The 24,369-nt window shown below is 52.8% G+C and overlaps 3 protein-coding genes across 4 annotated transcripts; 2 read left to right on the top strand and 1 right to left on the bottom strand.

Moving 5' to 3' along the window:
- Positions 1-852: 852 nt before the first annotated feature.
- IL27 (interleukin 27) lies at positions 853-6,137 on the top strand. Its single transcript, XM_065924579.1, has 5 exons — positions 853-1,010; positions 3,300-3,472; positions 3,557-3,655; positions 4,666-4,824; positions 5,740-6,137. The coding sequence occupies exons 1-5, from the start codon at positions 980-982 to the stop codon at positions 5,986-5,988; spliced, it is 711 nt and encodes a 236-aa protein (XP_065780651.1). The 5' UTR covers positions 853-979; the 3' UTR covers positions 5,989-6,137.
- A 774-nt stretch (positions 6,138-6,911) lies between these two features.
- APOBR (apolipoprotein B receptor) lies at positions 6,912-11,120 on the bottom strand. The gene is made up of 4 exons (XM_065924575.1): positions 10,489-11,120; positions 7,494-10,148; positions 7,140-7,402; positions 6,912-7,048 (listed from the first exon to the last, which is right to left on the bottom strand). The coding sequence occupies exons 1-4, from the start codon at positions 10,654-10,656 to the stop codon at positions 6,979-6,981; spliced, it is 3,156 nt and encodes a 1,051-aa protein (XP_065780647.1). The 5' UTR covers positions 10,657-11,120; the 3' UTR covers positions 6,912-6,978.
- Positions 11,121-11,310: 190 nt separating this feature from the next.
- CLN3 (CLN3 lysosomal/endosomal transmembrane protein, battenin) lies at positions 11,311-24,207 on the top strand. 2 transcript variants are annotated; one of them, XM_065924576.1, is made up of 17 exons: positions 11,311-11,404; positions 12,074-12,269; positions 12,455-12,577; positions 12,744-12,822; positions 14,409-14,505; positions 15,688-15,759; positions 16,152-16,231; positions 16,346-16,431; positions 17,299-17,371; positions 17,471-17,614; positions 18,779-18,891; positions 19,890-19,936; positions 20,016-20,084; positions 20,179-20,234; positions 20,372-20,465; positions 23,580-23,720; positions 23,828-24,207. In XM_065924576.1, exons 3-17 carry the CDS (start codon positions 12,532-12,534, stop codon positions 23,945-23,947), a joined length of 1,317 nt encoding a protein of 438 aa, XP_065780648.1. In that variant the 5' UTR covers positions 11,311-11,404; positions 12,074-12,269; positions 12,455-12,531; the 3' UTR covers positions 23,948-24,207. The 2 variants fall into 2 exon arrangements, with proteins under 2 accessions (XP_065780648.1, XP_065780649.1); XM_065924577.1 differs by lacking the exons at positions 11,311-11,404; positions 12,074-12,269 and having other exon boundaries at positions 12,560-12,577; positions 12,744-12,835.
- The last annotated feature ends 162 nt before the right edge of the window (positions 24,208-24,369 follow it).

Below are 24,369 nucleotides of genomic sequence, written 5' to 3'. Positions count from 1 at the left end.
CAGAGCAATTCGGGGACCTGGCCGAGCCCTGATCCTGACCTCACAGAACCCAACCTGGCCATGGGCTGAGCCCTGACTCTGCTCATCCACTGAGCTCTTAACCCGGCCCAAGCCTGAGCCCTGACCTGAGTCACCCAAGCGGTCAGGATGTTCGCCGCAGACTGATGTCTGTGCCCCGTCTGGTTTGAGCCCTAACTGGTTCCACACAGGGCCCCCACATCATTGACAGCTCTGGCCCCAAACACAGAGCCAGGGCAGAGTCAGGGCATTGATCCCAGATGAAGTTCAGAGTCTGGCCCTAGACTGAGTCCTGAGTGCTAATCCTAGATCTGATCCTGGCTGAAGTCTGAGCTTGGCCCTGAATGAACCTATTTTCATCCTGCCCTGATCCTGACTACAGACTGAAACCTTGAGTCTGCCCAGACTGAGACCTCACACACAGCCTCATCCCAGCCACCCACTGAGCCCTGACTTCCCTGGCACTCCCTCCCTCAACCATCTGGTAAACCAGCAGAGCATAAGGATGACTCAAAACCCCAAGTCCCCTCTAATGGGCAATCCCCTTACCTGGCCATCCGTCTTTGGAAGGACAATGGACTGGTGATGGCACTGGGATGATGGCGACATAGAAGAGAAACAGGAGGGGGGGCTGGAGTCCCTGGGACCTACCAGCAAGCAGAGTGGGGCGGCTCGCCCAAGGGTGGGGAAGTAAGGGGATGGCTGGACTGTAGAGTGCAGCAGGGAGTCAGGAGCTGAGATTGACCGAAACCCCAGCTTCCCGCCACCCCCACTGCACCTCCCACCCTCTCTGGGAAGGGAAATTACATTTCCCCATTTCAGCAAGGGGTGGTGATGAGGGAAGACTCGGTGAACACAAAGCCGAAAGTAGAAGCAGGACGGAAAGTGAAACTGGGCGCAGCCCCCAGTATAAGACTCCCCCTGCCCGGGAGATGGCTGTCCAAGGAGGCTGGGCCCCGCCATGGGCCAGACGGCAGGCGACCTTGGCTGGCGTGAGTTTGAGGCCAGGGCTGGGGGCAGAGGGGAGGGGGCTTGGCTGAGACTGGGCAGAGGATGGGTGAGCTTGACCACTGTGGATAGGGGCCAAGGGCTGAGGGGTTACTATGTGGCCAAGACTAAGGAAAGAGGCTAAGCAACTAACACACATACACACACACAAGGATACAGGACACAGCTGGCTAAAAGATGGGAATGAGATAGGCATAACTTGGGGAAAAGGGCTGGGGCAGAGGCTAGGGCTGGGCAGAGGGTGGGGCAGGTTGGCTGGCATGAATGAGGAGACAGGAGTAGAAGGAAGGAAATTTGGTGAGAGCTGGGCTGAGGATGGGAAGACCTGACTGGCATGAATGGGGAAAACTGGGCAGGCAGTTTGACCAGGATCAAGGCCAGGCAGATAAACTAAGCATTTATTTGGGATGAATGAGCCCCTGCTCAGTCAGCTTGGGTGAGAACTGGGGCCGGCTAGGGGAAGGACAGAAGGAGCAGGGGACTGGGGCCAAGGAGTCAGCAGCCTTAGTGGGTCAAGGATGTGGAGTTTGAAGCTTGGAAGGAGGTTCAAGCTACAGTGGGTGATTGAAGGACTCAGAGGTTGGAACCAGAGCCATAGGCAGAGGAGCCATTGGGAGGGTCAGGGTAGGGACCAAGGCTTGGAAGATGGGGACAGAACCCTCAAAGACCAGGTCCAAAACCCCAGGACTGACTGCAGAGGGGAAGGAGAAGCCAAGGGAAGGGTCTGGGGGCTCCAGAGTCCAAGCAGAAAGCAGGGGATCAGCAGGAAACGGCACAGCTCGGTTCTGGGTGGGCAATGTATGGAACTAGAAAGGACCTCACTCTGTCTTAAGTCTCCAGAGTGTCAGAGTGGCCCCCAAGCCACGGAACCTGAATGCTGGAGATTAGAGAGAAGACCCACCGTCTCTGGAAGTCCATGGGGGTAGCGGAAGCACCCAGAATTTCCTCTTTGTCTTTATTGAGAGGACATTTCAAGGAGCAGAGCTCAGGGTTTGGAGATAGAGAACAGATAGGAAAGAAGCAGGGAGAGAAGAGGGAGTCAAGAATAGACTTCGACTTAGTAAGCAGTTTTGGTTTGGGTTTCGAGGAGAGTTGTGCAACTGCCTAGGGATTGCTAGATTTCCTCTCCCCGAAGAAGAAACTGCCCTCTTCCCAGAGCTCCAGCCCCACTGCCCCTCTTCCTTCTTTCCAGGAAATGCAGGGCGGGAGGCATTTTCAGAGATCAGCCCATCTGATCCTCCATTTTACAGTTGGGAGCCCAAGGCACAGAGATCAGAGGTGGCTTGCTCAAGGAAAGAACCCAACGGAGAGACAGGGCTGCTCCCTCCTGTTCCAGGCCCTCCTCCCTCTCCTGGGAGCCCTGTTTCTCCCACACTGCAGAGTGATCTACCTGCCTTGGGGGAGGCTGGACCCATCTGTCCTTCTGATTCCCTGGGATAGAGCCTTCAGCATCACCAGCCCTCCCCTGGGGTTCTGGTTCAGGCCATCCAATCTGCCTGGCTAAGCCCGGGAAATCATTGGCAGAATAGACTGTGCCCACTGCGATGGAGGTGGTGGCCTTCCCCTGAGGTTGCTGGGGGAAACACTCGGGCTCTGCATTTGGGCCTATCTGGACTCCAGTCCCGGTCTGCTCACCCTCTGGCAAGTCACCCTCCCTGAGCCTCATTTTCCCCATCTGCAAAATAGGGAGAATAATAGCACCCAGATTTCCTCATACCCTTGTGCAGTTTGTGCATTGAGGAAGGCATTTGGCCGAGGGAGTTAGTGGCGATCAAGATGCAGTCCGAGATGTGCTTCAAAAGTGGGCACTCTGCGCCAGGCTGTGTGTACCTGGGGAAGGGGCATTTTCCTTTCACTGTACAGAGACGCAGTGCATGCGTGCCAAGTCGCTTCAGTCGTGTCCGACTCTGTGTGACTCTATGGGCCGTAGCCCACCAGGCTCCTCTGTCCATGGAATTCTCCAGGCAAGAATACTGGAGTGGGTTGCAATGCCCTCCTCCAGGGGTTCTTCCCGACCCAGGGATCGAACTCGAGTCTCTTATGTCTCCTGCATTGGCAGGCGGTTCTTCTCCACTTGCGCCACCTGGGAAGCCCACAAGAGATGCCATGTGGTGTCTCAATAGCTCATTAGTGGTTTTGAGGAGTCAGTGGGATGACACATAGCGCATGCCTGTGGCACAGGCTCAGAAAAGGCACGGTCCCTTCCTTCCTTCGCCCAAGTTCTCCTCAAGCTCACCCCTCATCTTGTTCACTCCCCTCCCCCATCTCTCCAGGGCTCAGCCTTTTGCTGCTCTTCTTGCTTCTGGCTCGAGCTGGTGTCTGGGGATTTCCGAGGCCCCCGGGGAGGTCCCCCCTGAGCCTGCAGGAGTTGCAGAGGGAGTTCAAGGTCAGCCTGCATCTCGCCAGGAAGCTGCTCTCTGCAGTTCGGGTCCAGGCTCATCACTTTGTGAGTTTCCCTAATGCAGCTGGCTCTGGGGATGGGAAGGTCCCCAATCCCCTTGGGCCCCCACTTATAGACCTTGTCCCATAGGCTGAATCTCACCTGCCAGGAGTGAACCTCGACCTCCTGCCCCTGGGAGAGCAGCTCCCCAACGTTTCCACGACCTTCCGGGCCTGGCGTGGTCTCTCTGTGAGTGGGGGACTGGCAGGGTGGGGCAGGCGAACTGGTAATAAGGCTGGTCTGGGTCCATGGAGATCAAGTCCACTGAATTGAAGATGGATTTGGGGATAAATTGAAGGAGAGCATCTGGATGAGGCTGGGTAGGTCACTGAGTATAAAGATGAGGTTGGAATAAAGAAATGGCATTAGGAAGAAGGTTAAGAATGAAGCTGAGCAAGGACAGAGGCCGGGATGGGAATAGAATGGGATTGGGGATAGAGATTAGTAGGGAGGAGGCATGCAGTTGGTATGAGGAGAGAGAATGGTGAGAGGTTAGGAATTGGGGAAGAGGCTGGAGATGAGTGAAAATGAAGTGGGGGACAGAGAAATAGTGAGGATTGCTGTTGAAGATGGGGATGGAATGGGGGTGGGTACAGTTGGAGATGGGATGGAGACATGGTGACAGTGAGGCTGGACACATGGAAGAGGGACGGCACTGGGATAAGGATGGGAATCAGGATGGGAAAGAAGTTGGAGACAGAATAAAAACAAGTGAGAAGACGGAGCTGGGATGGGATGGTAGAGAAGGAATGGAATGGGGTTGTGGATAGAGAGTGACAGGAGGATGGAGATGCAGTTAGGGTTAGAGATGAGTTTGGGCGTAAGACTGAAAGTGAGGTTGGGAAAGGAGATAGGATAGAGATCAGAGACCATGGAGATAGGAATGGTGATGAGCACAAGAAAGAAGTACGGATGGAGATGGGGTTAAAGATGCGAATAGCCATGGAGGGACTTCCCTGGTGGTTCAGTGGTTACGACTCCATGCTTCTACTGCAGGGGGTGTAGGTTCACTCCGTCATTGGAGACCTAAGATCCCTTGTGTGTGGTGTGGCCAAAAAAAGAGTTCTACCAAGAATAGATTTGGTGATGGAATGGAGACTGGAGTGTGTTGGGGATGGGACCGAGAGAGAGATGAGGTGGGTTGAAAGTGGATCCTCGGCCTGCAGGCCTTTCCTGATGCTTTCCCTCCCCTGCCACAGGACCCAGAACGACTCTGCTTCCTCTCCCTGACACTTCGTCCCTTCCGTACCCTGTTGGGAGGGCTGGGGAGACAGGAGTTCTGGACCAGCTCAGAGAGGATGCAGCTGCAGGTCACAAGGTTGGATCTCCGAGATTTGCAGCAGCATCTCCGCTTCCAGGTAGAGTGTCCATCCACCCTCCTCCACCCCCAGAGACCAACACACAAAACTAAGGCTCACTGGCTCCTTTTTTTTTTTTTTTGTATTTTTAAATTTTTCATTGACTTCCGTTTAAAACACTCCCCCTGCCCAGACATAGGGTGTCTGGAAGGAGATGCTCTGTGTTTGTGCGTGTGTGTGAGAGTGTGTGTGTAGGTGCATGAGGCCCTGGCTCTGCCCCCTGAATCTCTGCCTTCTCTTGGGGTCTTGGTCTTAAACGAGAGAAGCCAGGACAGCATCTGGCATCAGCAAGTCCTGCAGTCAATTAGGTTCCCTTCTCTCTCATCCTCTGATATCACCAGATTTTCTTGAACATTTCAAAGGGAAATAGGAATTTTATCCTTAGTAAAAGGATAATAGAAAAGAAAGATAGCATAAAAACTAACCAGATCACTTTTATGCCCATTTCTGATCCTAAGATGACCCTTGAGAGAGGAAGTTTCCTGGTGGCCTAGCGGGACTCCTACTAAGCCTCTTAGGACTCCAGACTTTCACTCCTGGGGACCAGGTTCAATCCCTGGTTGGGGAACATCCTTCAAACCCTGGACTGAAACCTAAAGAAAAAAAAGAGAGAGAGAGAGGAAAGAGAGGACCTTCCAGAACCCCCAATCCCCAGGGCAATCCTGGGTGAGTGACAGCCTGCTCTGTGAGCACCATCTTGCCTTGTGACTTCTAATTTTTTTTGAACCAAAAAATGAATCAGGCAGTTCATATGAAACGATGACATCATGGAAGATGTGAAGTAGGGGTTGTCCAGGGAAATCTGAACCTTGTGGTCTCTGATGTCACTCTATACCATGGGGCACAGAAAGAGACAAGGTTTCACTTGGGGTCTCAGGCTGGCCATTCTCTGACCCCCTGCTCCTCTCCTTGCAGGTACTGGCTGCGGGATTCAACCTTCCTGAAGAGCATGAGAATGAGGAGGAAAAAGGACTGCTCCCAGGGGCTCTGGGCGCCCCCTTACAGGGGGCCCAGGTATCCTGGTCCCGGTTCCTCTACACCTACCGATTGCTACACTCCTTGGAACTTGTCTTGTCTCGGACCGTGCGGGACTTGCTGCTGCTCTCCCGGGCCGGGAACTCAGTCCAGGCCTTGGGGTTCCCCACGCCCAGCTCCCAGCCCTGATGGAGTGACCTTTTAGCGGAACCCATTAGGACTTGAGGACTGGAGTCTGGGGCATCAGACAGCCTCCAGCTCATTTGCCTTAGACAAGGCACAACCCCATCCCAGACCCTACCCAGTAACTTAAGGCCCCTCCAGTCTTTGTCAGATATTTATTTCTTAGATATTTATTTATTGTTTAGAAAAATGAAGGTTTATTTATTGTTTTGGGGGCCTGCTAGTCATCCTCAGACTAGGCCACCATGCTATCTAATAAAGCACTCCCACCCTCTCTCTGCCTTGGTTTCTTTCCAGAGAAGGGGTGCCTGACACCCCGAGGGGCCCTGGCGCGGAGGCTGCAGCTTTTGGCCACCCTGGACTCCTCTCTGCTCCTCCATTTTGAGGGTTTCTGGCCCACCTTCTCCCACTCTGGTTTGTTCAGTTGGTGGTTGCCATAGTAACCAACAGAGTTCCCCAACTCAGCTCCCATTCTGGAAGTTCCAGGCAATCGGCATGCTTCTCTTTGATTGCAAATGGAGCTCCACAGTCCCTCCTGACCCTTTCCTCCAGGCTGGCTTCAACCTCAGAGGATCGCGTTCCTCCTCCACAGCACCGAGGGCCTAGTCAGGGACAGGGTTAGGGAGAGCAAACACTGGGTGCCGTCGGAGAGGGAAGGCCGTGGGGAGAACTGTCTCTGTCTTCACTCGGTTTTCCGAGCAGCTGAGACAGATTTACGAGGCAGGCAAGGCAGGTCCTCAGAGAGAGGCAACCCCAGCAGGGCAGGGGTGCATTAGCCACAATGGAGAGGCAGACTCCTTAAGTTCATGGTTCTCGCTGGCATCTGGTTCTGTCTGCTCCACGGACGACACATGCAGCAACTCAGGCCCGGGGGGTAGCAGGGGTCGGTGAAAAGGACACGTCCAAAGCGGCAGAGGAAGTCAGGCTGAGCTGGGTTCGACCCAGCCATCCCAGCAAGCCTTGCTCGGCGCCTGGCTCCCGGGGCCTCGAATCCCGTCACTGGGGCTTTGGCTGGCCCAGCCGGGCTCGCAGTTCCTGCATCATGCCTGGGTGTGCCAGGCCAAACCTGCAGATGGAAGACAGGCCATGGGGAGCTGGCCTCCAGGTGCTGTCAGCCTCTTCCCCAGGCCGGCTAGGTCACCCCACCCTGCGCTCACCCCTGTCCCAAGGGACTTCTCCTGGCTGGCAGTGGAGTCCCTTCAGGCCTGGGGGGCCTTGGCTCCGGCAGCTGCTCTGGCTGGATTCTCTGCTCTGGGGTTGATGGCTCCTCCTCAGGTGGGGGGCTGGGAGGTTCCTCGGGTGGCTCAGGGGCCGGGGTCCGATGGAAAGAGGGCCGGGAGCGGCGCTGCGAGGAGCTGCGGGACAGGAATACTCGGCTCCTCGAGACAGAGACGTCCAGGCGGGACCCCGGGAGCAGGGCCTATAGGGAAGAGGGCACAGGGTACCACGGGGCCGGCTACAGCTTTGGGATTTTGCTCCATCCCGCCCTGGACCCTACCCAGAGCGCTCACCTCACCCCACTTGCCATCAGCATCCTGTCCAGTGCTCCCGTCAGCCTCCCCTCGTGGTCCAGGCTCAGCCTCCGCAGGGCCCTCATTGGTGGACTGGTCCTCCAGGGCTTGGACATCCTCCAGGCCTTGGATATCCTCCAGGCCGTCTGGATCAGTCTCCGCGGCCTCTGCCTTTTGGCCTCCGGTCACCCCGGCATCCTCCACGTCAAGGGGTCTTTGTGCTTTTCCCTCCTCAGGGTGCTGGTTCCCATGCTGCCCCTCACCGCTCTGCCCCTGCTCCCTTGCTCGCCATCCCCCAGTCTCTCCTTCCCACAGTGCCTGCCCTCCTGGGAGGTCCTCTGCCCTCAGCGCCTGTGAGCCCGAGGGAAAGTCATCCACCTCACAGATTCCTTCTGCCCCTGCCGATTCCCCCAGCCCCATCACCTCTCCCTCTGACTCACCCTCCAGGGTAGCCTCAGGAGCCTCTGCTTGGCTACCTTGGCCAGGCACCTCCTCCTCAGCTGAGCCCTCCATGCCAAACTCCTGCCCCCTTCTCTTCTCTCCCTCTGCAGCCTCCACCAGCTCACCTCTGTGAGCTTCCTCTCTCCCTTCCAAATCCCAGCCTCTCCCAAAGGCATCCCCAGCCTCTCTTTCGGGCTCTTCTCCAGGCCCAAGAGCCCCTCCATCCAAAGCTGCCTTATCCTCCACCATTTTAACAGCCAAAGAATTTGCCTCCAGGCCCTCACTGCTCTGGGGATTCACAGTCGACGTCTCCAGCCTCCAGTCTCTCCCTGAGGGTCTGTCCTCCCCGAAGGGCCCAGGGGCTTCTACCTCTTCCTCCTGGGTTTCTCTGATGTCCAACTCTCCCAGGAACTGGCTGGTCCCTGCTTCTGGCCCGTGCCTTCTGCCCTGCTCCCGGTTCTCTGCTCCCGGGGCCTCCGCCTCCTCTGCTCCATGCCAGGCTTCCATCCACTCCCCACCTGCCTCTGGGATTGCTGGTCGTGCCAACTCTCGGCCTCCTGCAGCCTCCACCACCGATGCCTGGCCTCTTGTGGCCTCCTCCTCCCCCTCTTCAGCATCTCCTTTTTCCTCCTGGGCATCATCTCTCTCCACATCCTTTCTTCTATTTTCCCAGGCTTCGGTCACAGAGCTGTTGGGCTTCACATGCCCCACGTGCCTGGGATATTCCTGCAGGCTCCTCCCTGTCTCCTCTCTGCTCAGGGCTAGAATGCTCTGGAGCTCTTCTTTACCCACCGGCCCTTCCTCAAGTTGTTCTGCTGTGGTCTGGGGGCCTCCTATCAGCTCAGGTTCTTGGCCTCCAGTGACCTTGTGCTCAAGGCCACCCCGCTCCTCCTCCAATGCTTCATCCCCTGTCTGGGTCTCTTCCTCCCCCCTCCCCCCATTGAACTGCTGGGGCCTGGCCTCTGGGGTTGCCTCCAAGTCAGCATCCCCTTTAGCCTCATTAGCTACTTTGGCCTGGGGCAGCTCAGCCTCTGCAGCTGAGCAACTCTCCTTCTTCTGCTCCTTAGCCTCCTCTGTTTGTACCACCGCCTCGAGACTGGCTTGACCAGCCTTGACCTCTGAGTCTTGCCTCCCCATGGCCTCTTCCTCAGCCCGATCTGCCTGGCCCTCAAAGCCCTCCCTTACCTCCCCCACTGACCTCGGACCTTCCCCAGTCTCCCTCCCTGCTGCCTGGCCTGTGGCTTCCGCTTCCACTCTCCGGGTTCCCAGGACCTGGGTCTGTTCAGGGAACAGGCTCACTTCGGTCTCTCTATTCTCGTCCGCCTCCTCCTCCTGGTCTCTCTTGGAGGTCTCCTCTAGGGCCCAGACTCTCCCAGTACCCTCTGGGATCCTCTTTTCTGGGACTGCCCCATATTCTGCCTCCTCGACTCCTGGGAGGTCAGCCTTCTCCCTGCCCGAGGCTTCCCCATCCTCAGATTCTGCCCCCGGCTCCTGCGTCCCCAGTGCCCTTGGGCTTCGGCCATGCCTGACCACCACCACCCCTTCTTCCCTGCCAGCCCCGTTGGCCCCAGGGCCCTGGATCTCCTCTGCCGCTGCTTCACTGACCACCTGCTCTGACTCCTTGCCATCCCCTGCCACCTTATGCCTGTCGGCACCGGCCTTCCCCTCAGGCTCCTTGTGCCAGGCCCGCTCTGACTCCACCCCTCCCGCCACCCCTGGCTCTGTTGCCCTGACCTCTTCCTCCTCCCGTTCCCATGTTCTCAGTGTCTCCTCTCTCGTCACTTCCTGCTCATCATGCTCCTGGCTCTCCAGAGCTTGGCTCCTCCTATCTTGACCAGCCTCCGACTTCTTTCTGGCCTCCAAGGGGATACCTGAATCCTGGCATCTGATGGTTTTGGCTGCCTCCCAGTCCTCAGTGTCCTGCCTCTCAGCTTGAGACCCACGGGAGCTGCCTTCTCCCCGACCTGAGGTCTGTTCTGTAGCTGAGCTTTCCTCCCAGCATCTTCCAGTCTCTCCAGGCTGTCTCAGCCCTCCATCCTCCTTGCTTTGACTGCCTCCAAGACCCTCCAGGGCCTCCTGGGCTTCCTCTTCTACCTTCCCCAGGGGCCTTCCTGCAGCCACCTCCCTCAGTTCCTCAGCTGCACATGCCTCCTTCCTCTCTACAGTGGGGACTTCATCTCCTATAAGGTAGGAAACAAAGGTACTGAGAGAGTCCTAGAAGAAAAGAGGGAGGGAGACAAAAGGCATTAAGGGAAGGCCCGGCCCTCTCCCTGGGGGCCTTGGGCCAGAGGCACTCAGGATAAGAAAGAGGGGTTCGAGGATCTGGGGGAAGGAGGAGGACAGGATCTGCAGAAGGAGTAGGAAAGGGCCTAGATGAGGGATCTGTGGATATGTTTGCGGGGATTGGGGGATTGAAATCCAAAGAAGATTGGGCTAACAGGCTGCCTGATCCTGGGGAAGGAATCTGGGTCTGAGGAGAGACTCAAAGGGAGAAAGGAAGGTGAGGCCCCAGAGAGCAGGGTGAAAGGCTCCAGCATCTCTTTGCCCCTCTCACCAGTGCCCCTCTCAAGGCCTGATGCAGCCCAGGGAGATGTAGCCGGAGGAAATCCATCCTGTCTGTCTCTGTGTGTCCAGAAAACTGATAATGACTGTCCCCACCCACTGAACCAGTCTTCCCCAGGACCCAAGACACTTCCTCTTCCCCTATCTCTTCCTGACGCATCCCCACCCCAAGCCCTGCCCGCAGCTGCTTCCAGCACAGGTTGGGAAATAGGTATCTATCACATAAGGGACTTGGATGTGCATTTGGAGCTAGAAGGCAAGGGAGGAAGACCAAAAGGGAAAAGTGGGAGCCAGAGACCTCAGAATTGGGGTCTGCTGAAGCAGTATGGGGCAACTGCAGCTCAAGTGACTCAGGTCTTGTATTTACACCTCGGCCATTTCTGTCTCCCCTCAAAGCCACAGCCTCTCTGTGAGAGGAAGCTGGGGTTTGTGGTTCCTGTTTTGCCTGGGGACAAGGAGTAGGAGTGAGCAGGGGGCTGGTAAGAGCTCTGGTTTCTCATTTCAGGGTCATTAATGCTTCCCCAAGAGGAAGAAAGAGCTGGATTGGTGGCTCCAATGCCCATTCGCTCATCTGTAGTCATTCTTGCAAAACAAAATTTGGCTACACTTTGTACTGTGGTTATTCACGTCTACCTCCCACCTTCGAGTTCCTTGAAGGAGGAGGCCATGTATGACATGTTGCTGAATTTCTAGAGCCCAGTATGGGTAGTAGGATCCTGTTTTTTATTGATTGAGTGATCTGGGAAGCATACCAAGGGGGGTACATTTCAAACAGCAAGTCTGAGGGCCTGGCGGGGAGAAAGAGCTGGGAGAGGTGGGCACCGACTGTTGGAAGCCCACAAGAGAGATTAGCAGGGGAAGGACGTGATGAAGAAAATGCAGGATGCTGCTTTACCACCTAGAGGAAGGTAAGAGGATAACTGCTCCTTATTTGGGACTACGTGAAATGACTTTAATCTACACCTCTTCCTCTATCCCCTCCTGGAGCCTCACTTTCTAAATTTTCAATGAGAGGAACTAGATGAGATCGCAGACTCAGAATCTCCAGCCTTAGAATCATTTGGCCTAAGCACCCTTAATGCAGGCAGGAATCTGCAGCCAGCTCAGCCAGCAACCCTGCCCCTGGTGCTCTATTTCTTAATGCCGAGTTTCTAAAGTCACCTTTAGATCTGATTTTGTATGATCATCAGTAGCTTTCCTTTTTTGTTTTCTCATCTGTAAAACCAGGGTTGAACTACCTTGGTTCTAACATAAATTAAGAAAAGAGTTCTCTTAACTCTTGGATACTGCCAAGAGATAATTCATGAAATCTTTTTAGGTGGGTGCTATCTTTACTTACAGTTTCTAAAGCAATCTAAAGGCAACAGATAGGAATAAGAATGATGTGAAGCGGCTGCCTTTGTTGTCAGCCAGAAACAGTCTGGGGTAGTTGTGTGGCCATATTTGTTTCTGGCAGTTGCAGGCCGTGAGAGAAGCTGAAGCCATTGGTAGCCATGACTAGTGCTGGCATGACGTTCAAGGCCTTGGGCGCTGCTACCTAACATCATAGCTCTTCTTGCTTATCCTATCCACACCAGTTTTAAACCGGTGGTTCCAGGATTCTCCCAGCCTCTATCTCTCCTACGCCCCGAAGCTGGGAAGGTCTAAAACGAAGGCCGAGAGAAGACCCGGAAGTGGTGAGGACCTTGAAGCACGTGATGAGGGACCCACCGGTGCTGTCACGTGACTGTCTGTTTAAGGGTGCGGGTGCGAAATGTTCAGCTACTCTTAAAGGTACAGGCTGCAGGGCCCCCTGCTTTAGAGGGGGCGGGTGCAGAGTCCGACAGCGGGGCGTGGTAGGGCGTGCCAGGGTGGGAGATGGAGTCCGGGGTTAGGGTCGTGGCTCGCCGGGCGTGAGTGCAACGGAGGACTCGGAACTGGGAAGGCCGTGGGGCGTTGATCCCTCTTACCTGTCTCAGACCCTCATCCGTCCCATTGGAGCCAAGTTTGAACTCTCGCTGACTTCGGACTCCCGGGGGGACCAGAACTTGAGGCCATGGGAGGCTGTACCGGCTCGCCGCGGCGCCTTTCGGATTCCGAGGGTGAGTATAGCCGCTGAGTATAATCCCTCAACGGGATTGACTTCCTCTGTCCTCGCGACGTACCTGACAGGCTCGGGTGCTGGTCGGGCCCGGGAGAATATCCGTGGGACCATCGTGCACCTGAGACTGGGGTGGGAGTCATGCCCTCTTTTTCTGCCTCTTTCAGGGGAGGAGACAGACCCGGCACCTCGGCCTCCGCTGCAAGACAGTCAGGGCGCCCATTGGAAGAACGCGGTGGGCTTCTGGTGAGTGGCCTGAGTAAGTAAAAAGCGAGTGGGAAGAGGGAAGCAACAAGAGGAAAGAGGAAAGAAAGAGTTGAGCTTCAGAAAAGGAGCTGAATTCACAAAATACTTTTGTTGTTTGTGTTTTAGTTGCTAAGTCGAGATTCTTTTGCAACCCAGTGAATTGTAACCTGCCAGGCAGGCTCCTTTGCCGGCGGGGTTTTCCAACAAGAATGCTGGAGTGATTTGCCATTTGCTTTTCCAGGGGATCGTTCCCACCCAGGGATGGAACCCACATTTCCTGCCTTGGCAGGCAGATTCTTTACCACTGAGCCACCAGGGAAGTTTTTTTTTCTTGCCCTGAGGATCCACTGTAAATTTTCCACATTTCACTCATTCACTTTCACCTTTTGGTCAGTTCTGCATATCACCTGGAGGGTTATTTTCTTATTGTTTTTACTGCAATCAACTCAGCCTTTAAATTTGTAAATACATGTATTTTTTAAAAGAAAACTGTAAGTCACTCTTCTGGATGGAACGCCAGTATTTTCTTAATGCACTTTTGAATAAATGCATCACTAACTTTAAAAAGTCATATGTCTACCTCCTGAAATCATTCAAATACTGAGCCTTGGGAAATAATTTTAGCACTAACTTAAACATCAAGGGGGCTTCCCCGGTGGCTTAGCAGTACAGAATCCACCTACTAAGCAGGAGAGCCAGATTTGATTCCTGGGTCGGGAAGATCCCCTGGAGAAGGAAATGGCAACCCACCCCAGTATCCTTACCTGGAAAATCCCGTGGACAGAGGAGCCTGGCGGGCTACAGTCCATGACATTGCAAAGAGTGGGACACGACTTGGTGATGTTTACAACAACAGCAACAAGCATCAAGGACTTGGGTAGCAGATTGGGTCGGAAGTGAGGCTTCTCTCTCTGAGCCTCAGTTTCTCAGCAGTAAAATGGGAGGAGCAGCAGTACCACTTCGTAGGCTTGTGAAAAGGACACATGAAATTCTATTGCTCTGCCCTGTTCCCTACCCTTCACTGACAGCAGCTGTGGGAGATGAGAGTAAGTGAACAACATCCTTCATAGATCATAAAGGGTATTATCTTGTTTTGATTTCTACGTCACTCTGTGACATAGTCAGCAGGGAAGTTTGTACCCCCATTTTACACATGACTCGACTGAGGCCACTCAAGTAGGAAGTGGCAGACTTGGGACCTGAACATAGTCCTTTGGGTTTCAAGCCCCCAGGATCTTTCTCCTGTACCACAGTTGGAGACATTGGATCCATGGATTAGAACCCCAGGAACTGAGTCATGGTGGGAGCTTGGAGGAGAAAATCATCAAGGATGACTTCCTTCTCTTCCTGGGAGAGGTCTCGAAGATTAGATGCGAACCTAAGTTTGTCATCCTGAGGCCTGTACTTCAAACCCTCCCACTACATGGGGATGTGGTCTGAAGACAGAGGAAAAAGAAGGCATGGGGAAGGGGGAGGTTTGGTGCTGGGATGGTGGATAGATTGTAGTCCTAAAAAGAGGTTATGATCTATTGTCAATTGTATCTCAATAAAACTGGGGATGGGGGGATCTGTCCTGCTGACTCCAGGCTCTTGGGCCTCTGCAACAACTTCTCTTATGTGGTGATGCTCAGCGCTGCCCACGACATCCTTAGTCACCAGAGAACACCTGGGAATCAGAGCCATGTAAGTGACCCTCTCTACCACCACCACCAGTTGCTGTGGGAAGATGAGGGACTCACCTTGGGCAGAGACCCACTTGAAACACTCATGGAATGGGGTGGCTAGGGGGTGGGGCAAGATGGCTAAAGTTCCCAGACCTCAGAGCAGTAAGGGCCTTTAAGAATCAACTGGTATGGGCTTCCTTGGTGGCTCTGTGGTAAAGAATTTGCCTGCCAGTGTAGAAGACAAGGGTTCAATCCCTGATCTGAGAAGATCCCACATGCCGCAGAGCAAATAAGCCCGTGAGCCACAACTATTGAGCCTGTGCTCTGGGGCCCAGGAGCTGCAACCATTGAGCCTGTGGGCTGCCACTCCTGAATCCTGAGTGCCCTAGAGACCCTGCTCTGCAACCAGAGGGGCTACCACAGTGAGAAGCCTGCCCACTGCAACTAGAGAGTAGCCCCCACTTGCCACAACTAGAGAAAAGACTGTGCAACTATGAAGACCCAGCACAGCCAAAAATAAATAAAATTTAAAACTTTTCTTTAGAAAAGAATCAGTTGGTTCTTGCAAACCAATTGCAAACTCAAATGTTGGCTGGATGGGACTATGGTCTAAAGCATGGTTTTTTTAACCCCAGCATTATTGTTGACATTTTGGGCTGGATAATTCTTTGTTGGGTGACTTTCCTATGCATCATACGATGTTTAACAGCATCTCCGGCCTCTGCCCACTGGACACTAATAGAATGTCCCTCACCCTCCAGTTGATGACAACCAAGAATGTCTCCAGGCATGGCCAAATGTTCCCTGGAGGGTATGATCACCTTTGGTTGAAAACTTCTTGTCTATCATGAGTTAGAGGAGGCAGGCCTAAGAGGAGCGGCTATCATCTTGCAGGTCCAACAGGAAATTTGGTCCAAGATCAAATTTCTCTGGAAACCTAGTATTTTAAAATGAAAGTTCCTGAGTGTGTTACCCAAATAAAGTCCGTTTACAGGACCCTCTTTGGCATGTCGACCTTTAATTTGAGACTCCGGTGGAAACCTCCCCCTTCCCATTGAGCCCGTAGAGAAAGTGAGGTCTTAAGAGGCTAGAACTGACCCAAGGAGATCCTTCAAGTCAGAGCAGAGCTGGGAATGGAACCAGGCCTTGTTTGTCTGCCCTCCTGCCTCCCTAGGTAAAAAACTTTCTTCTCTCCCATCAGGTGGACCCAGACTCAACGCCCACCTCCCACAATAGCTCATCTCGATTTGACTGCAACCCTGTCTCCACAGCAGTGAGTACCCATCTGGTCCTCCCCTTCCCCTTCTTCTGGGTCCATAGATCCCACCCACTCAGAACCCAGCACCCATGATTCTAATCATTAAGGCTGCCGTCTACTGAGCACTTCCCGTGTGCAGCAGGAATTAGCTTATTGAATCCATGTAACAGTACTGTGAGTTAGACTCTATAATGATCTCCATTTTCTAAATAAACTGAAACTCAGAGAATGTGAGTACTGAACACATAACTCAGGAGCAGCAGAACTGGGACTGGGATCCAGACCTATGTGATGTCAGAACCTGTGTTTGTACCCAACTAACCGGGTTTCTGTCTTTCCCTGGCCACTGGGTTGGAAGGCTTGTCCCTGGGAAGGTCTGGGGTCTCATTCGGATTCTCTGATCCCAGGCAGTGCTTCTGGCCGACATCCTTCCCACCCTCGTCATCAAATTGCTGGCTCCTCTTGGCCTTCATCTGCTGCCCTACAGGTCTGGGTGTGGGTGGCGGGAGGAAAGGCAGGTGGGATCTGTGAGTGGGGAGACGGGGAGGGCTGGGGAACTGAGCATGGTAGCTGACCATCCCCGTCCCCCTCCTCCCTCCAGCCCCCGCGTGCTCACCAGTGGGATCTGTGCTGCAGGAAGCTTCCTCCTAGTTGCCTTTTCTCATTCCGTGACGATCAGCCTGTGTGGTGAGTGGCAGGTTTTATGTCAAGTGGGGGGTTCAAAGGATCCACAACAGACAGGGTAGTCTCCCCAACTTCCCAGAGGAGAGAGATCATTTTTTATAACCCTCAGACACCTGCTAAAACTGTCACGGTAGGAGACGGGACATGAGGTCAATCTGGACGGATAGGTAGGGGAGATGGGAGAAAACGGACAGAATAGATGGAGATCAAGATGAGCAGTCACCAAGAGTTTGTGATGGAGGTGGAGGAGGCATCAGGGACAGGGAATTCTTGGGAATTCCCTGGTGGTCCAGTGGTTAGGACTCAGCGCTTTCATTGCTGTGGCCCAGGTTGGAAAACTGGTTGGGGAACTAAGATCCTGCAAGCTGCACGCCCAGCCAAAACAAACAAAAAGAATGAGTTCTTGCTCTTGGTTTGATACCTGGGTGGGTGGAGGTTGCCATTCCCTATGAGAGGACGTACAGAGGAAGGGGCTTGGTTCTACTTCACATCTGGAGCCCAGCCTATCAAAGGGAGCTGTTTTTATTTATTTGATTTTTGGCTACGTGGGGTCTTCCTTGTGGCATGAGCGCTTTCTCTAGTTTGCAGCATGTGGGGTCTTCTCTAGTTGTGGCTTGGTGTTCTCTTGTTGCGGAGCATGAAGTTAGTTGCCCGGCATCATGTGGGATCTTATTTCCCCCATGAGGGATTGAACCCACGTTCCCTACATTGGAAGGCGGATTCTTAACCACTGGATCACCAGGGAAGTCCCAGATCTCTTTTCAGCTCCTCTGTGTGGATGCAGAGGAGGTTGCGGCCACACCTGCTTAGGGGATCGGGGCTGTCGGGGAAAGGCCAGGTGTGGCCACTGCCATGCTTGTCCTCCCCCAGGTGTGGTCTTGGCTAGCATCTCTTCAGGTCTGGGGGAAGTCACCTTCCTCTCTCTTACTGCCTTCTACCCCAGGTAAGCAGGCAGAGCAGGGAGTGAGGGGAGGTGGGGGGGGGGGGGGGGAGGCGCTGCTAGCTTTGGTCCTACCTACTGCTACTGTGTTCTCCTTCTCAGGGCTGTGATCTCCTGCTGGTCCTCAGGTACTGGGGGAGCAGGGCTGCTAGGGGCACTGTCTTACCTGGGCCTCACCCAGGCTGGCCTCTCTCCCCAGCACACCCTGCTGTCCATGCTGGGTATCCCCGCCCTGCTGCTGGCCAGGTAAGCAGTCCTGGGCTGGGAGGAAGAGGGATTCGAGGAGTGAGAACTTGACCATGATCCCGATCTTCCGATCCCTACAGCCAAGTGGGGGGATATGGGTTCTGGTCTCTGACAGGCCTGGGTTTGAATTCTGGAGCCTGCTTCTTGTTAGCGGTCTTATATGGGGCAAGTTGCTTTACGTCTCTGACCCTCAGTTTTCCCGTAGGTGGACCCTGTTCATCTTGTGTGTATTTTCATGTGTGTTAGGAAAACATTTTCATTGGTCGATCAAACCTGTGATTTCACAGATGATCGCTTAGGACCAGGCCATGTAGAAAAAGGGAATCAATTGAAAGGGAAATACTAAGTAAAAAAAATATGATATAAAGGAGGGATATGGACATGGCAAATATCATGAAGGCAAAACATAAGTGACCGAACTTTGGGAAGTTCTGGTCTAGTACAGGATGTTCAGTTCAGTTCAGTTCAGTCGCTCAGTCGTGTCCGACTTTTTGCAACCCCATGAATTGCAGCACACCAGGCATCCCTGTCCATCACCAACTCCCGGAGTTTACTCAAACTCATGTCCATTGAGTCGGTGATGCCATCCAGCCATCTCATCTTCTGTCGTCCCCTTCTCCTCCTGCCCCCAATCCCTCCCAGCATCAGCATCTTACGGGATGAGCACATCATAAATGGAAGCTGGAGTGATTATTGGGGCTTTCCTGGTGCCTCAGTGCTAAAGAATCCACCTGCCAATGCAGGAAACATGGGTTCGCTCCCTGGGTGGGGAAGATCCCCTGGAGAAAGAAACAGCAACGCACTCCAGTATTCTTGCCTGAAAAATCCCATGGACAGAGGAGCTTGGTGGGCTACAGTCCATGGGGTCACAGAGTCTGAGATGACTTAGTGACTAAACGAGAGTGATTATTAGAAAAATAACAAGAAGACAGAGCTGAAACGCTTGTTGTGAGCCGAGAGTCAAAACGAGGGCCCGTGGTTTAGAAACAAAGATATACATTTCAGCTCCAGAGGAAGAAGCATTTTTGCACAGTTAAAGGTTCTCTGGCCAGGTTTGAGGTGTCTTGGAGGAGGGGAGGAATGATGGGGGCTATCCTGGGAGGGAGTGGCCTTTCCAGTCTGACAGAGGCTCTTCAATCTTCTCTTCTTTCTGTCCTTTTCTAGCTATTTCTTGTTGCTCACATCTCCTGGGCCACAGGATCCTAGAGGGGAAGAGGATTCAGACCCATCAGCTCGGCAGCCGCTGATCAACAATGAGTCCTCAGAGTCGAAGCCAGGTAGGAGACTCAGGAGCCCCTCAGAGCAGTGGTCACTTTCTCTCTCTGGGTTTCAGTCTTTTCCTTTCTACTGTGGGCAGTTTGGAGGGGACATGGATGGGCAGGCCGGTTATGGTGAGAGCCAATCATATTAGTCTATTCAAGAAACACTCATTTTTGGGACTTCCCTGGCAGTCCAGTGGTTCAGACTGCGCTTCCAATGCAAGGGGCATGGGTTCAGTCCTTGGTCAGGGAACAAAATTTCTATATGCTGTGCAGTACGGCCAAAAAAAAAAAAAAATTATCAAATACTATGTGTTATGTCATTTGTAAACAAATAACCAGATCAGAAACTCATTTTCACATGATGTTGATAAGTATTAGAAGAGCATAACAGAGTGATGTGCTTGGAAATGACATGGTGGGAAGGAGAGAGGGGTTCTACTTAGAGAAGGTGCTCATCGAAGGCCTTTTTGAGGACATCTCATTGGACTGAAATATGAAAGACAAGGAGTCAGCTCTGTGTACACTGGGTGAATAGGTTCCAGGCAGAGGGACCAGCAAGTGTTAAGGCCCTGTGGTGGGAATGAGCTTAATGTTGTTCAAAGAAACAGAAAGAGGCGCCCAGTGTGGCTGGGGGCAGGGCCCTGTATACCACCATCAAGCTGTAAGCTATACAGGGACTTTCCTGATGGTCCAGTGGTTAAGACTCTGCCTTCCAATGCAAAGGGCACGGGTTCAATCCCTGGTCAGGGAATTAAGATGCCACATGCTGAACATGTGGCCAAAAAAAAAAAAAAGGCTATACAGGAGTCATGAAAAAATCTTTTATCTGGTTACTTTTTTTTTTAATCATGGTAACATTCATACCATGAAGTTTACCAGTTTAACCATATTGAATTGTACAGTCCAGTGGCCTGTGTGCATTCACACTGTAGTGTTGGCTGGTTGATTCCTGCACCCCATTTTCTGAGTCAAGGTGCTGACCTCACCTGCCCTTCTCTCCCTGCTGCCTGCAGGCTCCAGCTCACCCCTCTCCCTTCAGGAAAGGTGGACCGTGTTTAAGGTACGGATGGTGGCTGTGGCGTGTCCCCCGTGGCCAGCATTCATCACCCGCCTCCCACTCACGTCTCCTGACTTTCCAGGGCCTGTTGCACTATATCGTCCCCTTGGTGCTGGTTTACTTCGCTGAGTATTTCATCAACCAGGGACTTGTGAGTGAGGGGTTCCAGGAGGGGTGTGGGAACAGTGATGGAGGTGGGGACCCACACGGCCTTGTCCATCTCCCCTGTCTGCTCTTTGCTGCAGTTTGAACTCCTCTTCTTCCGGAACACGTTCCTGACTCATGCTCAGCAGTACCGCTGGTGAGAAGTGTGGGGGTGGGTGGCAGGACCGGCAAGGGGCTGGGGGCGCCCCTTGATGATAAGGACTGGGGTTGGGAGGGGCTGCCCTGCCGAGGAGGCACCAGAGGGGCTTCCTCCTTCTCCGTGCCCCATCGAAGGTACCAGATGCTGTACCAGGCCGGCGTCTTTGCCTCCCGCTCCTCCCTCCGCTGCTGTCGTATCCGCCACACGTGGATCCTGGCCTTGCTGCAGGTACCGAGCCCCTGGCCCTCACTCCCCTCCTCCCTTGGCTCCCAGCTTCCCCAGGTTCCGTCATTTCTCTCCCTCAGCAGGGGTTATTGATCGCATTCCGTCTTGTTCTAATCATGGGGAATGGAGGCCAACAGGGGTCTGTGTAAGATGCATGGCCTCAGGTGCCCAGCAAATCCTGGTGCAGATCCCAGCTTCTATACTCAGTAGCCATGTGATTTAGGGCAGGTCTCTGAGCTAATCTTGAACCTCAGTTTCTTCATCTGTAAACCGGGCATGGTTGTAAGAAATGGAAATGTGAAGCATGAAAGAGTGAGATTGTGTATCATGTCTTAATCAGTTAGATGACTATTTACCATTTACTATTTGAAAAGAGACAGACTTTCAAAGAATGTTTCTAACAATCGGAAAAACATCCTGTTCTTTTATCCCGGATGGTTAATTATATAGAATCAGTGACTTTGTGAGTAAAGCAGGTTATTTATCTCAAGACTGGTGAGCAAATTCATGGCAAAGGTCATGTAAGTGATTAAGCTTTGAATAAGCAAAAACACCTTCCCGTACAACAATTTTAATGAAAGGAGTTTTACATAACCAGCAATCATTTCATTGTCATGCAATTAAAGCCACTGAAGGTAACTAATAAACCTTCGACTTCTTTTTTTTTTTTTTAAAGAAAACATGATTTTAAACATTCATGTCTTTTTATTCATTTCTAAATGTCAGAGTTCTTGGTCAAACAAAAATAAGACCTTATTGTGTGCTCAGCCGCTCAGTCGTGTCCAACTGTTTGTGATCCCGTGGACTGCAGCCTGCCAGTTTGCTCTGTCCAGGGGATTTTTTTCCAGGCAAGAGTACTGGAGCGAGTTGCTATTTCCTTCTCCAGGGGATCTTCCAAAGCCCAGTGATTAAATCTACATCTCCTGCTTAGCAGACGGATTCTTTACTACTGAACTATCAGGGAAGCCCAAAACAAGTGGTTGGCAACCTCCAAATTATTTTAATACCCCTCTGGACCATGCTCTTGGGAACAGAAAGAAAGTGAAGTTGTTCAGTTGTGTCCGACTCTTTGAGACCCCATGGACTGTAGCCTGCCAGACTCTTCCGTCCATGGAATTTTCCAGGCAAGGATATTGGAGTGGGTTGCCATTTCCTTCTCCAGGAGATATTCTCTCCTTAGGGATTGAACCTGGGTCTCCGCAGGCAGACTCTTTACCGTCTGAGCCACCAGGGAAGCCCAGAAGGGCATATAAAAAGGTGACCTTTAAAAAATAAATCTCACAAAGGTCTATCTAGTCGAAGTTATGGCTTTTCCAGTAGTCATTTATGGATGTGAGAGTTGGACTATAAAGAAAACTGAGCACTAAAGAATTGATGCTTTTGAACTGTGGTGTTGGAGAGTTCCTTGGTCTTGAGAGTCCCTTGGACTGCAAGGAGATCCAACCAGTCCATCCTAAAGGAAATCAGTCCTGAATATTCATTGGAAGGACTGATGCTGAAGCTGAAACTCCAATGCTTTGACCACCTGATATGAATAACTGATTCACTGGAAAAGACCCTGATGCTGGGAAAGATTGAAGGCGGGAGGAGAAGGAGAAGATAGGATGAGGTGGTTGGATGGCATCACTGACGTGATGGACATGAGTTTGAGTAGGCTCCGGGAGTTGGTGATAGACAGAGAAGCCTGGTGTGCTGCAGTCCATGGGGTCTCAAAGAGTTGGACACGACTGAGCAGCTGAACTTACAGGAAAGTCCTTTGCCCTTTTTAATAATTTTAGCTCACTTCTATGGTAACAAGGTACGGCATTAGAATAGATTATACTTTAATGTTAAGTCAACTGCATGCAAATATCCTCTCAGTCTCTTCCTTATTTATTTAAACTACTGCCAGCCTAGGGCTTTTTACTTGCCAAGTTCCAAAGTGTATGTTCTTAACTCGGATTCTTCATTAGATGCCACTGAAATGAGTCACTTATGATTTTCGCTATAATTTTAAGGAAGGCTACTTCATAGAATTAGCGGCGTATAATCGTTTGATTCCATTACAGAAAGCATCTGGCCCTGATGTGCCAGATGAATGTGTGTGCAGTATTTCTAGGGTGACCTTGGTATTACCAGGGTGTGTTCTTTTAGATGCAGATCTCTCAGCCCACCTCTGGCTTCCTGAATTAGAACCTCTGAGGGCAAGGCCTGTGTAACAAGACCCACAGGTGATCTGTATGTATTGGCTTGGCCAAAAAGTTTGTTCAGGTTTCCCCATGCCATTGTAGTGAAAACCTCAAATGAACTTTTTGGCCAACCCAATACATTAAGCATGTGAACCACTGGGGTGGCCTACAGACTAGGGAGGCAAACTTATGTCCCACTGGGTTGGTAGGATGCCCTGAAGGACTAGGGCACAGAGGAAGGGACCTACACCCTTGGGTGGGGTCAGCAAGCCTTCCTAGAAGGCAAGGGAGCATCTAAGCCCCGCTTTCTCAATCTTCGACTTTATTGGCATTTTGGGCCTGCAAGGTTTTTCGTTGTTAGGCTGCCCTGGGAGCCATAGGCTGCTGAGCAGCATCCCTGGCCTCTACCCACTCCATGCCCGTAGCATCCTCCCTCCCCAGGTGTAACAACCAGGAACATCTCTGGATATTGCTGCATGTCCCATAAGTGGCAGAGTCACGCCCAGTTGAGAACCTCTGGTCTCGCTTAGCATCTGGTTGGTAAAATCGAGGGGAAGGGAGACATCTCCACTCAGGGAGCCTTTGAGAGGAGGAATGAGATCATGGGAGTGAGAGTGGCCTTGATCCAAGCTGAGCCGTGAACAGTGGTGACTAGGAGAGCCCAAGTAGGGGACCGCAGGCTAGCATCCCAGACGGTGGGAGTGACACGGGCGTAGGGAGGAGGGGAAGAGACCCCCAGGGTCCAGGCTGCTGGGAAGCGGTAGGGAGAAGGCCTCCCCCAGGTCCCAGGGTCTAGTAGGCCATTTGGGTGTTGGAATTTGGTCCCTGCCTGTCAGCCCTCACCTTCATCAGCATTCTCCCAGACCCGGGACCACTGGACGGGATGGCACCTCCCTTCTTGCCCTCCTCTGGTCCTAGGTTCACCCCTCTCCTCTCCCTGCACCCACAGTGCCTCAACCTGGCCTTCCTGCTGGTGGACGTGTGGCTGAGCTTCCTGCCGAGCATCTACCTCGTCTTCCTGATCATTGTGTATGAGGGGCTCCTAGGGGGTGCGGCCTACGTGAACACCTTTCACAACATTGCCATGGAGGTCAGCAGCAGCCGGGCGAGGGCTGTGGGTGGGCAGCCTCTCTGGGAAAAGTCCCAAGCAGGGGTGTTGAGGACTGAAGCCTCACCTTCGCTTCCCACCCTCCCCAGACCAGCGATGAGCACCGGGAATTTGCCATGGCAACCGCCTGTATCTCTGACACCTTGGGGATCTCGCTCTCAGGGCTCCTGGCCCTGCCTCTGCATGACTTCCTCTGCCAACTCACCTGACATTCTGACTCCTTGGGACATAGGACATGCTGACCTGGGTCTCTACTGATAGGTGGACAGGTTGGACCAACCCCATGCCCACCCAGATCCCATCTATGAGGTCTATCCCCAACCTTCCCTACATGGCTGTGGTGTAGAAAAGTGCTGAGGCCCCATTCCCCTTGGATGGAGGGGCAGCAATTTTTCTACCACTACCAAGTTGGTTTCAGGGAATTTCTTGGCATTAGGCCCTCGGAATAAATGCCTATTTTATCAATTGACTCTTGTGCCATTTTTCTCTCTGAAAACATTTCCTGTGATTTCCCTGGTAGTCCAGTGGTTAAGACTTCACCTTCCAATGCAAGATCCCACAAGCCTCTTGGGCAAAAAACTAAAACATAAAACAGAAGCAATATTGTAACAAATTCAGTAAAGACTTTAAA

Source organism: Muntiacus reevesi, chromosome 2, assembly GCF_963930625.1.
Source record: "Muntiacus reevesi chromosome 2, mMunRee1.1, whole genome shotgun sequence".
NCBI lineage: Eukaryota > Metazoa > Chordata > Mammalia > Artiodactyla > Cervidae > Muntiacus > Muntiacus reevesi.
This window is presented reverse-complemented; position numbering and strand designations above follow the sequence as displayed.